The sequence below is a fragment of the Dermacentor albipictus genome, chromosome 3, assembly GCF_038994185.2.
Source record: "Dermacentor albipictus isolate Rhodes 1998 colony chromosome 3, USDA_Dalb.pri_finalv2, whole genome shotgun sequence".
Taxonomy (NCBI): domain Eukaryota; kingdom Metazoa; phylum Arthropoda; class Arachnida; order Ixodida; family Ixodidae; genus Dermacentor; species Dermacentor albipictus.
In genome coordinates this window covers 179664561-179679115 of record NC_091823.1, presented here as the reverse complement: position 1 = coordinate 179679115, position 14555 = coordinate 179664561, and the positions used below count along the sequence as shown (strand labels likewise).

At 42.6% G+C, this 14555-nt stretch overlaps 1 protein-coding gene across 2 annotated transcripts; it reads right to left on the bottom strand.

Moving 5' to 3' along the window:
- Nucleotides 1-2430: 2430 nt before the first annotated feature.
- On the bottom strand, nt 2431-14213 carry LOC139057042 (uncharacterized). Of its 2 annotated transcripts, XM_070534837.1 has the most exons (15): nt 14151-14213; nt 11619-11807; nt 10167-10328; nt 9833-9916; nt 9234-9314; nt 6876-6953; nt 6124-6189; nt 6017-6061; nt 5848-5934; nt 5742-5792; nt 5357-5410; nt 4256-4470; nt 3291-3450; nt 2896-3018; nt 2431-2636 (listed from the first exon to the last, which is right to left on the bottom strand). In XM_070534837.1, the coding sequence occupies exons 1-15, from the start codon at nt 14188-14190 to the stop codon at nt 2602-2604; spliced, it is 1470 nt and encodes a 489-aa protein (XP_070390938.1). In that variant the 5' UTR covers nt 14191-14213; the 3' UTR covers nt 2431-2601. The 2 variants fall into 2 exon arrangements, with proteins under 2 accessions (XP_070390938.1, XP_070390939.1); XM_070534838.1 differs by lacking the exon at nt 10167-10328.
- Between the last annotated feature and the right edge of the window lie 342 nt (nt 14214-14555).

The following is a 14555-nucleotide window of genomic DNA, read 5'->3' as shown; positions in this document are numbered from 1 at the left end:
AAACTACGCTAACAATAAAAGAAACCTGACACCCAACAAGTGTTACATGTTACTCAAGTATGCACATTCAACCTGAGTTAGAGGGATAGATGGTCGACTCCCACACTCCTGTGCATGCATGTGGATATGTTAAGCCTCAGCTACTCTTTCTATATCATAACTATGCCCATGTTTGTGAAATCTGGTGTACAACCACAAGAACAATGATGGCTTGACAGTGGTTCACCTTTCAATGAGTTCTCTAAGGAGGATGCATCAACTCTTCCAGCCAATGTACACATTACCACATGAAAGCAGCGGCTTATAAACAGCACAACAGCATACAGCACAAATTATATATTTGCCACGTGTTATTAAACTTACATCATTAAAGCTCATTAGAATTTGTGCTAAGGCTGGTGCACTTTAACCAATCATAAATAATGCAGGAGCTTGGAATATATGATTGACTATTCTCGGAACTGCTTTGATAATACAAAAGTCAAGGCTTTGTTTTTGACATCACCCACTCCAATTCGTTTTCTTTTTTTTTCAATTGAAGCATTGGCAAGGTTTGTGCTATGCGCTTCGACCGTGATTTTTCCTTGTTCGCGCACGGCCATGACCATAATACAAGAGAATCGTCCCAGTAACGCAGTGGTCCCTGCCTACTTTTTCATATACTTTACCACAATATATTACGTATGCTTCACCGCAGAACGGGACTGCATTGCGGCAAAGCTGATTTTATGGAACTGACATTATGTAACGGATCTTTTGTACTTCTGCTGCTCGCATGAGCATAAGCTCGAAAAACCACTAAATACAGACTTGGCTTGCTGCTGGTTGATTTCTAGCTAACATTTCGAGACGTCCACGTTGTTTACGAAAAAATCGGTGAAGTTTCTCGCGCTCGGACGCGCTTCAAAAGGCAGCGTGACCACCGTGACCACAAGCGGCAACGAAATCCACACAAGGTACATCAACTTCCACAAAGCTACTGGGCAACGCCATCAATAACTGGCACAGGGGCCACCCAGGAGCTGGCAAACGCTGCGATGACACCCCACACAAACCACGTCGCTTTCCACAAAGCTATTGGGAAACACGATCAGTCACATGCAGGCACAGGTGAAGTCCGCAAAACACTACATGGGCAGAACTACTACGGCCATACTTAATCACTTCACCCCAAGCTCTCACATTAACAGCTACAATCACTTCTCCACAACCACGGACACAGGCGAAGACCGCACGGGCAGAACGGAAGCACCGATTCAGGGCTCTCGTAGCGTTCATCGCTTTAGCGCCACCTATTTAAAAATAATACACGGAGCCAAGCCAAACCATTATGCCCCAACCACTGGCACGCGCCGAAGGGTCAAATGCATCAAAGCGTCGGTCGGGAACTCGGCGAAGCGGAACGTCGCGCAGCGATTATATGTCTACTGCCGATGCTAGAAGTTTTCCGACGCGCGGCGAAGCTGCGCCGGCGTGCACCAATGAGAGGCTGCGACGCCTCGCAGGCGTCAACCAATCGGAGGCTGCGGAGCCTCCTGCTGCTATGCCTGTAATGGCCGACGATGCGAAGTGCGCCGGCACCACCCAGACAACGCACTGACGTCCTGAGTATGTCCTCAGTATGCCCCCTCAAGGACATTGCAACGTCCTGAAGACATCCTCTACTGGTCCTTGCAAAGGCCTAGAAAGGTCCTCATGTCCGGCCTCGGCACATCCTCAGAACATCCTCAGATAGCCCATAAGGATTTTTCTAGGATGTTTTGAGGACTTATTAGGGTGCACTGTAGGCTTCCTTGAATGCAGAATTTTTGCATTCAATAACGTCATTTAGCTTTTAACAGAACATAACACTAAGGCATGCTTATGGGCTGCACATATTGCTGCGTCCAGAAGTCGATCATAATGAATGGAATGCCTTGGTAGCCTCGGCTTGCTGGGTAATATACAAGGCTAATTTACACATATTGAACAGCCAATGCTGACAGGGCATTACGTGACAAAAGTAGCACAAGCTCTTGCCGTGATCAGCTAGCTTTCAACACATATGCACAGTAAGATTTGGTGCTGCTTAATTGCCTGACGTGTGGTTGTAAATTGAATTGGCTACTTCATTTATCGCACGAAACTCAATATTGAAGGTGCCATCAGCACCTTGCCCAGATAATGTCAATTCTGCCTTTTGCATCATGGATGAAATTCTGGCTGCAAGAAAATGTAATTTTTCTGTACCAACGAAAATGAATCTACCTGGTAACGCCTCCCTAACAGGGGAAGGCTAACCGTTCTGCAGGCGTTCAGAACAAAGTTTCGTCACTCACTCACTCACTCACCTGGTTATAAAAAGTATCTGTAGCAGGCAATGCATACGGGTGATAGTCATGGCACCTGCTAAAGCAAACACAAATATAACCAGTTTCCCAATGACTAGAGTTTATTATGAAAGACTGTGGTGGCACTTGCCAAAGCCAACATTTCTTCAACGAAGTGCAGTTTCCTGACTAGAATATAAATGACTGTGCTGGTCCTTGCCAGGGCCAGCAAAAATTCTTGAACACATTGATTCCTCTTGAAATTGGGCTTTGTACTTGCACTTTGAGGCATTTAATCTGAAAAATCTGAGTGCACATCCTGTGAGCCTAGAAGAAAATGTATACTGTGATGATGAGCACTGATAATGACAATGGTTCTACAAGAATATAAATATTTCAAGTACAGCAAAGTGCAACTTCTCAAACAGGCAGCCCATGCAGCTATGTTGGGTGCCAGACAGCATCCAAATTGTCATATGGGGATCAAACCCATAAGCACGAAAACACTCGCCTTCAAATGTTAAGTGTTCATGTAGGATAATAATGTTTTGAGTATTTTTAACAATAGTCTGAATACCAAACTCACCTTCAGATGTGGCAGCCTTGGCCTGCTGTTTTCTAAGTTTTTCACCAGAGTGGCGCAGCCACACCTTAATTATACTTTCTACATCACTTCTTTTTGACGTTGGAAAATTTTGCATTACGGCCCCTGAAAGATCCACTGGAGATTACTTATACAACATTGTACATATACAAGCTCAAAGCAAAACATTAACAGTATCCAGAAACAACAGGAAATTACATATTAGCCATCTTAGCTTGCCCAAGTACAATAGTACTTGGCTCAGCTGGTTTAACACTCCTCAGCTTGACATTTACGAAGTATGTGTACCTGTACAAGTTTGACTTTTGAAAGCGAGAAAGGAAATTATTCTACCAAGTTTCTTTTTACCGACAATACTATAAACATTCAGGCCTTACTTGTGATTGTGTCAGCCACCTGCAGTGCAGAGAAACTTTTCTTTCCTTTTTTGCCGAGCCAACTGTACTGCACTGCCACTTCTTGGCTTAGCAAAATTCCTAAAATGCGCCGTGTTGCGGGTCCTACGCTGCTGCCTCCAAGACCATGAAATTGCTGCATCTGTAAAACATGGGTAGTGATGGGGAGGGGGCTTGTTGGTGAATCATCAGGAATACTTTTGATGTAGCGCTAAATGTAACATGGACACTAGGAGGCACATACAAAGATAACACACAGTGCTACTAGCAACAACCTATTCTCAAAACCAGACCGCTTATATACCATCAGTGGCAAGCAGACATAGATCACGTGGAAGCACTGAGACATGCACTATGAAAGTCGCACTGTCGAACCATATTCACGACCCACGATAATCTACCAGAACAAATTGTCACCGCTTATGCAGGAGGTCTAACTCCTTGCGAAACAACACTATTGATGGCTTGCTAATGCAAAATTCACTAAGTGCGTCGATATGCTCGGCCTCAGCAATCTGGCCAACAATAACCATGTTTTCGCCATCATTGTTGCTCGATATAAAGGTCACCTTATTGATTGTTGAGGCAGAGCATATCGGCATACTTGGTGAATTTTGCATTAACAAGCCATCAATAGCGTTATTTCCCAAGGAGTTAGCTTTCCTACGTAAGCAATGACAATTTCGATGGTGTGATTTTTATAGCGCATGTCTCAGTGCTTCCACGTGATCTATGTCTGCTTGAGGCTGATGGTATAGAAGCAGTCTGGTTTTGAGAATAATCATTGTTGCTTGTAGCGCAGTGTGTTGTCCTTTTTACGTGCCTCCTAGTGTCCGTGTTATGTTTTGCTCTGCACTACTATTCCTGTAAAACGTGCACCGAAATGTCAGTTTCATATATGCAAGTACATTTGATAGAGGAGGTAAAGAGAAGGAAAAATATCAGACCAGGCGTGTCCTTGTTCCTTCATTTGTTGATATCTCGGCATCAAATTCTTCGAATGCCTTGATGTCCTCGAATGGTTTTGGGACCACATCCTTTGCGGGCCCAACTGTCAAAGGGCCACTGCATAGCTGTTGTGCAATGGCATCAAGTTGGCGCCCTTGGTGCTCAACCCTCATTAAAATTGTTTGCAAGATCTTGAAGACCTGGTGTTCAAAATCTACAAAGATTGAGGTAACAATAACAATGTAATAAAAATCTGCAGCTTACCGACACATTCGAAAAGAAATGTATGTAATCATTGTATTCTGCTAGCACTAGCCCATGGAGCTAGAACTTTGGTAACTAAGAAAATTGACAAAAAAGGCAATCATGCAATTAGCAATGAAACAAAAAATTTACATGTAAATGCAGAAGGTAGGCAAATGACATTCTAGTTTAGAATAAAGGGAAGTGAAACTGGAAAAGTTGTCTCATGTATGTAATGGTAGACCAGATGAATGGTGATATATAAAGGGAAGAGTAGGCAGTTGAGGGCAGCAGAGGATTATGCAGAGTGATGAGATTGAGAAATCCGCAGGCATAGGTTAGGTTTCGCAGATAAGCATACAGCCAATTTGAGATGCAAGGTAGAGGCCATCCACCTGTAGTAGACAAGGCAAGCTGACAATGAAAACTCGGATGATGCACACTCGTAGTTTCTTGTCTATTTCACATTGACAGCAAAAATCCATGCGCACAAAAGTCTTAAATTTTAGGGTGGTTGCTTGGGCTAGTTGATAATTCATGATCAAAAATAATGTTCAGCGCGGAGGACAGGGACTGCAAGAGATGACATACACAGCGCTGGCAAGGACTGCGAGAGATGACATATACACCGCTGTGTATGTCGTCTCTCACAGTCCTTGTTCTTCGCGCAGTACATTATTTTTTATCTTAAATTTTGTCCAGGGTGTCACACTCAACTGTGATTTTGGATGCTAACCATTATGTTAAAAAAAAAGCCCAAAGAATCCAGGCATGCATTATGCACAGGCAGAATACATAGCACTAGAAAGCATCTCAAATTAGAACACCAGTCTAATAAAATGTAGTTTATCGCTTACCAGATGGCCCATTTATGGTTGAAACCGACCTGCTTGTGGGCCTTGAGGTAGGTGCTGCAAGTTATTTAGCCACTGGGAGTTAATTTCCCGCACAAGGTTCTTTGCCAATGAAATGTCCATCCATTGCAAAACAAGGTTTCCTAGTTCACAAGTTTGCAGTTGCATAGCATGTGAACGTCGAGGTTGCATTATGAATGGAATTACATTTTGCAAGCTCATTCAGCAGTATTGCCTAATTAAATTGCAAAGGAATCTACTCTCTGCTGTACCAAAATGTAATACTGCAATAGTCATGCAATAGTCATGCCCTGTTGAATGAGAGAGCATGGCCAAACTTAGCATTCAAATTATCACTTAGTATGAACTAAAAGTAACATGCACTTACTAGACAGTACATCAGCAGTGGGAAATGAAGCCCTGCTCAGCCCATATGATCCTGCATGTTATGGCAAGATAAGTAACAGCAGTGCAATCAATATACTTAGTCTTACCTGATCGTGAGAAGTCATTTCTTGGCTGAGAGGCAGCTGTGAGAGGCGAGCGGGCATGGGTGCTAGTTTTCTGGCGTCTCTCCAACCCTATTCGCAAAGACAAGTGTCGATGCAACAAAGGGAATAAATTGGCACGCCATGGTACTAGAACATGATGCACTCAACCTACCTAAATGTTCATGCTCAAATGGCTGGCTCCTACAGTCGTAATGGCCTTCAAAAGAAACAGCACAAATATAGTATTGGAGCTGATTTCGATAGCCATGCATACCTTACCTGAACTTGGTGTCGGCGTTCGATTAACACACGGCCACAAGCCTGGCAAGTCACTCTGAGCGTTGTCTGCAATGTCACCAAAATAGAAGCAATACACTGCAGTTTCGAATAAAATTATCACATAGACAAAATGTGTGCATTTTAGAACAGTCTGCAAATTCAAATCTACCTTCTCAACATGGCGTTGAGATGCAACTTAAACTGCTGTTTTCTGCAATGTAACGTGCATTTAGCGTTGGACTCATAATGAGCAATTTTGCAGACTCAATATAAATGGCTCAGTCATCTACACCCCACTGCTGGTAGCAAAGAAAACCTGCCATTAAATGTGAGAACATGTAGTGAGAGTATGTCTATAGGTTGTATTCGTTTACTCAAAGTGTTGAAATATGTACACAGGCAGTGAGCATACGGTAGCATAAGTAGCAACTTTCGGGTGACCACTCAGACTACACCGAATCCATGCAGCCATCGTATTAAATTTTTGTGCAGCTGGCCCCTTGTGAAAGGATGCTTGTGGGTTTTTGAGTAAATGAAAATTCTGAGATATCCAACAAAGATTTAAAGATTTGCCCCGTTGGCACCTGCATGATACATAACTTGTTTTGCTTTGTGGTGATTTTTGATTTTGTCAGTTAAATCAGCAACACAATATGTATTAGTCGATGATGGACAAAGACTTTAAAAATATTATACACAATATGCAAGGTTAAACTTTGTTCAGCCACTTTAAGACAAACTAGAGGTCTTACCATCACATTCAGGACGCCGTGGAAAGCTCCGCTGCAGTGGCTCCCTTGCAGAACACTCAGGACTACCATGCATTCTTTCTGCACAAGAAGACAAGGCAGCACTTCAGCTGGGCCCAATTGCTTGTAATTCTTAATTTAATTTTATGTAATTCACAATTCTTAATTGTAATTGCTTGTAATTTATAACTAAATGCCAGAACATGTGGTAAAAGTTTGTAGGTTGTATTCATTTATGAAAAGTGTCAAAGTATGTAAACAACGAGAAGGGGATTAACTGAGGGGCCCCGATAATCACGAGAAGCCTACAAACAAAGACACAAAGGAAAACACGGGCGAAATTACTTGTAGTTACTAATGGAATTAAAGAAATCATTAATTAATGGAAATGAAGGTGGATGAAAAAACAACTTGCCACAGGTGGGGAACGATCCCACGTCTTTGGATTATGGGTGCGACGCTCTAACCAATGGAGTTACCGCAGTGCCGTTTCCCCATCCACTTTCTGGGGTATTTACCTTGGGAGTGTTAGCTAGCGCCGCCACTCACAAACCTTGCCAGCGGATGTGGAACATCCTTTCTGCTGCAGGCGTCACGAGTACGTGATCTTTTTGGGTGAAGGCAACTGGTCAATGAACCCCCACATGCTACCTGAAGGCACCAATCTTGCCGTATTCGAGACCCTCAAGTGGTCAATAAACCCATGCATGCTACCTGAAAGTATCGATGCTGCCGGATTCCAGACCCTCGTTGAGGGTCTCGAATCTGGCAACATCGATGCCTTCAGGTGGCATGGAGTGTCTCGAATCTGGCACATTGATGCCTTCAGGAAGCACGCGTGGGTTTATTGACCAGTTGCCTTCAACCAAAAAAATCACGTACTCGTGACCCCTGCGGCAGAAAGGATGTTCCAATCAGCCGCCAAGGTTTGCGAGTGGTAGCACTTGCTAACACTCCCAAGGTTACTTGTAGTAAAACAAATACCCAAGAATGTGGATGGGGAAATGGCACTGCGGTAGCTCAATTGGCTAGAGCATCGCATGCGTAACGCGAAGACGGATCATTCCCCACCTGTGGCTAGTTGTTTTTTAATCCACCTTCATTGCCATTAATTTATCATTTCCTTAATTCAATTAGTGCATACAAATAATTTCCCTAAGTTGTCCTTGGAGTCTTTGTTTGTTGGCTTTTCAAAATATGTAAACAGACACTTCACAGACACATTCTCATTTATGTTGTACCAAGATAATTTTTCTATTAATAACGAATGTGGCACAACATGAAATGCTTTTCAGAAGTCAAGAAATATACAATCGACAGAATGTCCTATATCCCGTGCACTCATTAAGTGATGAACGAATTCTGTAATCTGGGTGACACACGAGTAACCGCTGCGAAAACCATGCTGACGGGTATTTAAAAATGAGCATGCACTAAGATGACTCATATTAGTATAAAACTTCTGCTCTAAAACTTTAGATGTCACACTGGTCAAAGACACTGGTCAATAATTTGAAACAACATTCAAAAGTCCCGATTTAAGTATAGGCACAACGTTTGCAAGTTTTCATTCATCAGGTAAAAATCAGTCCTATAATGACTTGGTGAAGAAAATCTGCAGCTACTTTGACAAAGAAAAAGCACAAGAAAAGAGCAGGACCGTGGGTAAACTGTCTGGTGTAGTAGCACTGTTTTCTTTCAAGCATTCCTAAGAATGACACGATTCCTCGCTCTTCAAATAGAACAGCTGCCATTGGTTTGGTACTGATAAAGCCAGGGCGATAGTTGGCCGGGCAAATGTTGCTTTCAGCAGTAGAAAATACCAAGCTGAAAAATGCCTTAAGGCACTTTACTTTCTCCAGACTATAGTGAACAATAATTCCGTCATGATGAAGTGGTGGGACGGACAACCCACCCTTCCTATTTTTTAAAATATATACTGCCAAAATCCTTTAGGGTGACCAAAGGACTAGAAGTAGGCAAATTTGACTTTTTGAACCAAGCTATTCATATCTTTTGTAATTTTTTTGAACTGATTCTTGCAATTATTTTCTTTTTAGGCATGCATATAGAGGTCTCTGTTCAACGCATCTGCGCGCCTTTTTTATAAGCCATGGCTTGCTTTTGGTGCGACGTTTCGTCAACACCCATGACAGCACGTATCTTTCGAGCAGATTTATTTATTTATTTATTTATTCAAAATACCCCCAAAGGCCCTCATTACGAGGGTATTACATGGGGGGGGGGGTCAATCACAAGCACTGGTAGTTTGTACATACTAAAAACAAGAGAGGTTAACAGAAGTAATAATATCAAAAAGGTTATCTTTCAGTGTGCTGAAACACAAGCTAGTGGTCTTACCATTATATGCAGAGCGCTGTGGAACGTTCCACGAGTGCAGTGGCTCCTTTCCAGACCGCTTTGCAGTACCATGCATTCTTTCTGCACAAGAACATAAGGTATAACTTGGAAAGAATTCTGCTCGTTGCAATCAACAGCGGTACTTGTTTATAGTATAAAAACATTTTGTAATACTAATGTTTCAGGTTCAATATTTAGACCCGTTAGGTGCACAGACAGCTACATAAACGTTAGTGGGCTTGACATCCCTGCAGCCAGCGATGTTAAAATTTGCTACGTGCTGTGATACAAGCTCTCTGTGATGACAATTGTGAATGTAAATGTTACATAATAACAAATACGAACATGCAGCAAATGACATGCCACAACTCTTTCAAGCAACAAGTAAAACCGAAATGTGGTTCGATGGCCTGCACATCACATATTGCACCTGCATAGCAAAACAAGTGATGCAAAAATTACCAGATTTGGTTGCAATTACCAAAAATTGTGGCAATGCAATCAGCAGCTTTTTTTGAGTTAAACAATGAGATGTTTAAACTACATTATAAAATTGACAACTTCATTTATGCACCATAAATGCATGCAAGAAACCATACCATTATATGCCGAGTGCTGTGAAACAGTCGAAATACTTGGCGGTTCCATCCTTGCAGATCTTTCTGCAATACCATGTGTTGCTCCTGCATGAGAACACGACAAAATTGCCTAAGCACTCTAGGTGTAACAGTTGATTAGAGAAAGAGGGGGGGGGCAACACGTGCCTAGTGTGCCACTCCCTGGCTATACGTCCAGTGGCAATATAGAGCACCGCTGATGACTGTCATGCATAGCAGACTAGTAAACAGTATTTCACAAATCTAGTAACCCTCCAATATGAAGACCATGACATCTTTGTCACCTCTTTAAAGATAGCTGAAAAAAAATGCATACTTTTCTGCATAGACTGTGGTGGCTGCGGGAGTGGCATCTCGTCTTCGTCACTGTAGTGCCTTCTTTTCTTTTTCCTTTTTCCTCTGCCATGTTCACTTGCACTTGCGATGTCTGAGTTGTCTTCAGCCTTTCTGAGGCCCCGTACAGCATCATCGTAATTGGCTGAAATTGGCAATATTATTCCGCACTGGCTTTAAAAATACAGGACATCACTGGAACTTTAAATGTATTCAAACTGCATATGTATTCAAAAAGGTTACTTGCCACAAGCAGCAGTTACCTTTTTGTTCATTTTCATGTCTCTTTACTGCATTATTTCTACACCTCAATTAACTATAATTTCACCTATGCCCTCTCTGGCTTAACTGATTTTTCATATGAGTAGGACATTAAGGCAAAAATGAAAGACAAATATGGCATAAATATAAATAAATGGGTAGCATTAATTTGCAAATTTTATTTGAATGCGCGCAAGAATTAAAATACAAGCACCATTTAAAACAAAATCACTGCAGTTAAAGCCTCATCTAACTAAGCAGTTTATTGTGGTCCCACATTGTCAATAATGTGCTTTGACCTATAAAAGCAATTTACCCCAAATTCTCCGTATTGGTACCAATGGAATACGGGAGATAGTGACGGCATTCCTTGCGCTGTAAGCAACATAGGGTAGTGCTGTATGGAACTAGCATGCTGAACTATTATTGCAATGATCAACTATGGCCTACTTTGCTGGTGCAAAGTGGCAGAAGTAACATTTTCTATGTGAATAAAGATGCTCCTATTCTTTTGATAAGAACATTCAGCAACGAAAGTGTTTAGTCAGCTATGGTTAAACGCAGTACAACCACATGCCCCAACCAGTGTGGGCACTCACTTGTGCAGTTGTCCACAAAAAGGCCCTACAACCTAAAACTATTCCACTATGTTTTTATTCCAAATTGGTCATTAGCCGTCTCTGATAGGTCAGAATGGTTCGAGTACAGCCCATATGAGTGGGCGCCACACCAATATGGGGAGATCTCGAGCCATTTTGACCTATCACAGAGGGCTAATGGCCAATTTGGAATAAAAACAGATTGGAATAGTTTTAAGTTGTAGCTGCAATAGTTTGTTTGAAGACTTTCTATTAAAATTATCTGAACAAGTATGTACAAGACGCTTAAAAAACCGCATGTTCTTCCTGAAGACATAGTGGCCGACATTTAATTTGCAAGCTCAACATTCACCTTTCACTCGCTTGATCTGAAGCTTTGGTATGACCTATAGGTTCTATCATAAACAGGTGGGGCTTCAGAATAGAATGCAACATAGTGCAAGCTGCATGCTGAATTAGTTAATTTACATGTTTAATAAAGCACACAAGAAAAGTCTACCTGTTCGAAGAGTACACAATCATTGCAATACGGCTGCAGCCTGCATATATAAAATGGACAAAATAATAAATATTACCAAATGCCTCAACCACTTCACAAGGCAGACTCCTCCAGTCATTTCCAGGCATGGCCCCAGCTTTTAACAAGCTTTTTATGTATTTTTTTTGTGGAGGCCACATGCAGCCGTTGCCATCGATCCAGTTTTTATGTATAATGGCAACAGCATCATCTTCTTCAGGAAATTTCACTACTATGTAGAGGCCACCTTGCAAAAGAAAGAAAGAAACCTAGTTTATTTCCAAAAGCATTACACTAATGAGGACAAATGAAATTGCAACATCTGCACAGCAACATGACAACTATTGCGGAACAACAGCATGCAAAAGTGGAAAAATAATATTTTCTCTCTTGAACAACACTCTCAGACATTTCTGAAGTATACTCTGAACTGGCCAGGACCGCAAGCCAGAAAGCTGAGATGCAATGCAAATCCCAAGCATTCTTGATTGACAAGGTTTTGCATACAAGTCTCTTCTTTGAAGGAACTCTCTTCCTATCACAAAGGGTGTGCCTGACTTGTCATGCACAAAGTTCTCCACAATAATAATTGTTCCATTATTTAGTGTGCAGCAGCTGTTCTTCTTACCAGCTACCAGTACAACATTGCCAGGTAATGTGGCCTTTTTATACTGTGTGCCTTGGAATGGCAGAATCAATGGACCGCAGTTATGTTCTACAGAAAATAGACCTTCTGATGGTACCAAATTCCTTTTTGGAACATTTCTTTGCTTTGACAATCTATTGCAGAGCTGCTCAAGGGGATGTTCAGGTTTCCGTATCATTCTCTTGATATTTGACATGTAGTTTTCAAATGGAAATGCACTCCAAGCATCCAGGGAACCTAGGTGCAACACATCAGATGCAATGTGGCTTAAGCCATGCACATTGTGCGACACTTGCTCTTGTCCATACATGTTGATGAAGTTTCGAAGAAAAATGTTTAACAAGTCACCTGCATAACTAATCTCACTTGCAGTTGAATTAGGTGAGGCTAGTATTGTAATGGCCACATGCAGTGTAAGGAAATTCTCATACATGTGGGAAGGGATTGTCGAAGACAACACTAAAGGCCCTCCGTATAGTAAGAAGAAGCGAAGTTCAGTTGCCTTCCAGCGATCTAGCTCCACCAGACTTCGCGGCTTCCTATTAAAATCAGAAGGAATGAACTTTGCAAGTTTAATGTTCCTCTCAGAGATTTCACTTCGAACTGTAGAGCCAAGTCTCACTTCTTTCGGCCCGCGAACCCACAGAACAAGGAGTTTTTGCATGACACCTAAGCAGACAAGGTGCATGTAGTCCAAAGGCACATCCTTTATCATATCTATTGGGAGCTCCTCCAAAATACTGCGGCCTGTGTGGTGTTGCTCCTGACTCTGGTTGCGAAAACTGTTATCAGTACGGAGGGTGTTAGCAAAAGTCGGGAAACAAACTCTTCCTGCTCTATACATTCCCTTGACGGTGCATTTTGTGCAGCTGAAATATCCTGTGTGGCTCCTGATATAAAGCACAAAGGCTTTAGCAGGTGCATCACAAATTATACTATGCAGCTTCACAGGAACTGATGCATCATGAACAGAAAGGCCTTCCGCCAGCAGTTCTTTGGCTTCCTCAACAAAGCACTGCAAGAACTCATTTGCATCTTGCGGTTTGGTTTTGCCGAAAAAAAACACTGACAACAAATGGTTCACGATCTTCCAAATTTCGGATGCGGCCGAGGATGATCCAGAATTGGTCTCTCGAACTCTTGGCTAGTGGCAGACCATCAATGTTAAAGCTAAGACTAAGCTCGGCAGGCAAGTGCTCAAGGCCAAGAAGTGTTTGCCGCAGTCCTGCCTCTAGGCCAAAATGGTGAAATTTCCCTCCTCCTAGCTCTTTGATGTTGAGGACCCTTTTTGGAGTTTGCAGAAGAGCTCTAGCAGACGACGGTAGTGACGAAAGGCAACTGTGGCTTCGCAGAACTGCCAATAGTGACGTGACCGCGGCCTGAGGGCAGCGCGATTCAACAGCCCAAGCTTGCAACATCTGCCGTATGGTCAACACATTGCTCTCGCCACTATCAGATTCAGAGTCCTGCGTGATTTGTGCATCACTGCTTTGGAGTAGGCGTTGTTCGTGTTGCAACAAAATGGTCGAAGGCGACGAATCCACGTCGCCATCAGATAAAGAACCGCTGACTAGGTCACTCACTAACTCAGTGTCCACTACGCCATGCTGACACACCACTTGCACATCGTCATGAACAAAACGTGCTAGCTCTGGACTCAACTCAGGAGATTGCGCTATCTCCCTATCATCCAAATTCATTTCACGCTGATTCTCCACGTGACCGCAGTCATCCGCGCCGGACACGAAAGACAGCGCCTGTGTGGACTCCGTTGCATGTGAGGCGCTGCACGCCGGCGCTGCGAAGTCATTGTGAACGTCTCTTAGGAAATGAACACACGCATCAACGCGCCGTTTTCGCTCCCGGCGAAACTGTCGTTCACTACTTTCCTCCATCACGAGCACAACAAACAACACGGTTTTCAGAAGGCTGGACAGCACTCACCGGCATTCGCATCTGGCTCGAGGTCATTTTTTGCTGTCATGACTTCATCAACGACCGCATCGCACTGCGCCATCTTTTTGATTGAACACCCCGCCAAAATGGAAGGCTCGGGCTTGGCTTGACTTCATCCCAGTGTTGCCAGCGGCAAAAAAAAAAACGCGGGGGCGGCGTTATTGAAAAAAATTTTATTCTTTACAACGCTTATTTTTTTTTGCCAAGCAGTCCGTAAGGGAGGCGGCTAAGGAAAAATATAGCTCATTTACCAAAATTGCATCGACGACTTATTTAAATTATGCCGATGTTCGTTCAGTTTAGGCAAAACGTCAAATTAGGTTATCATCGTAACTTCATATCCTTTTATACATAACCAGCTATTTTTAATTGTATTTCGTAATAAATCAACAC

Coding starts and splice junctions, on each gene's coding strand:
- LOC139057042 (XM_070534837.1), bottom strand. CDS start 14,190: ATGACAGCAAAAAATGACCTCGAGCCAGATGCGAATGCCG. Junction 6,954..9,233: donor ACAGCGCTCTGCATATAATG/GTAAGACCACTA, acceptor CTTCTTGTGCAG/AAAGAATGCATGGTAGTCCT. Junction 3,451..4,255: donor AAGGAACAAGGACACGCCTG/GTCTGATATTTT, acceptor CATGTTTTACAG/ATGCAGCAATTTCATGGTCT.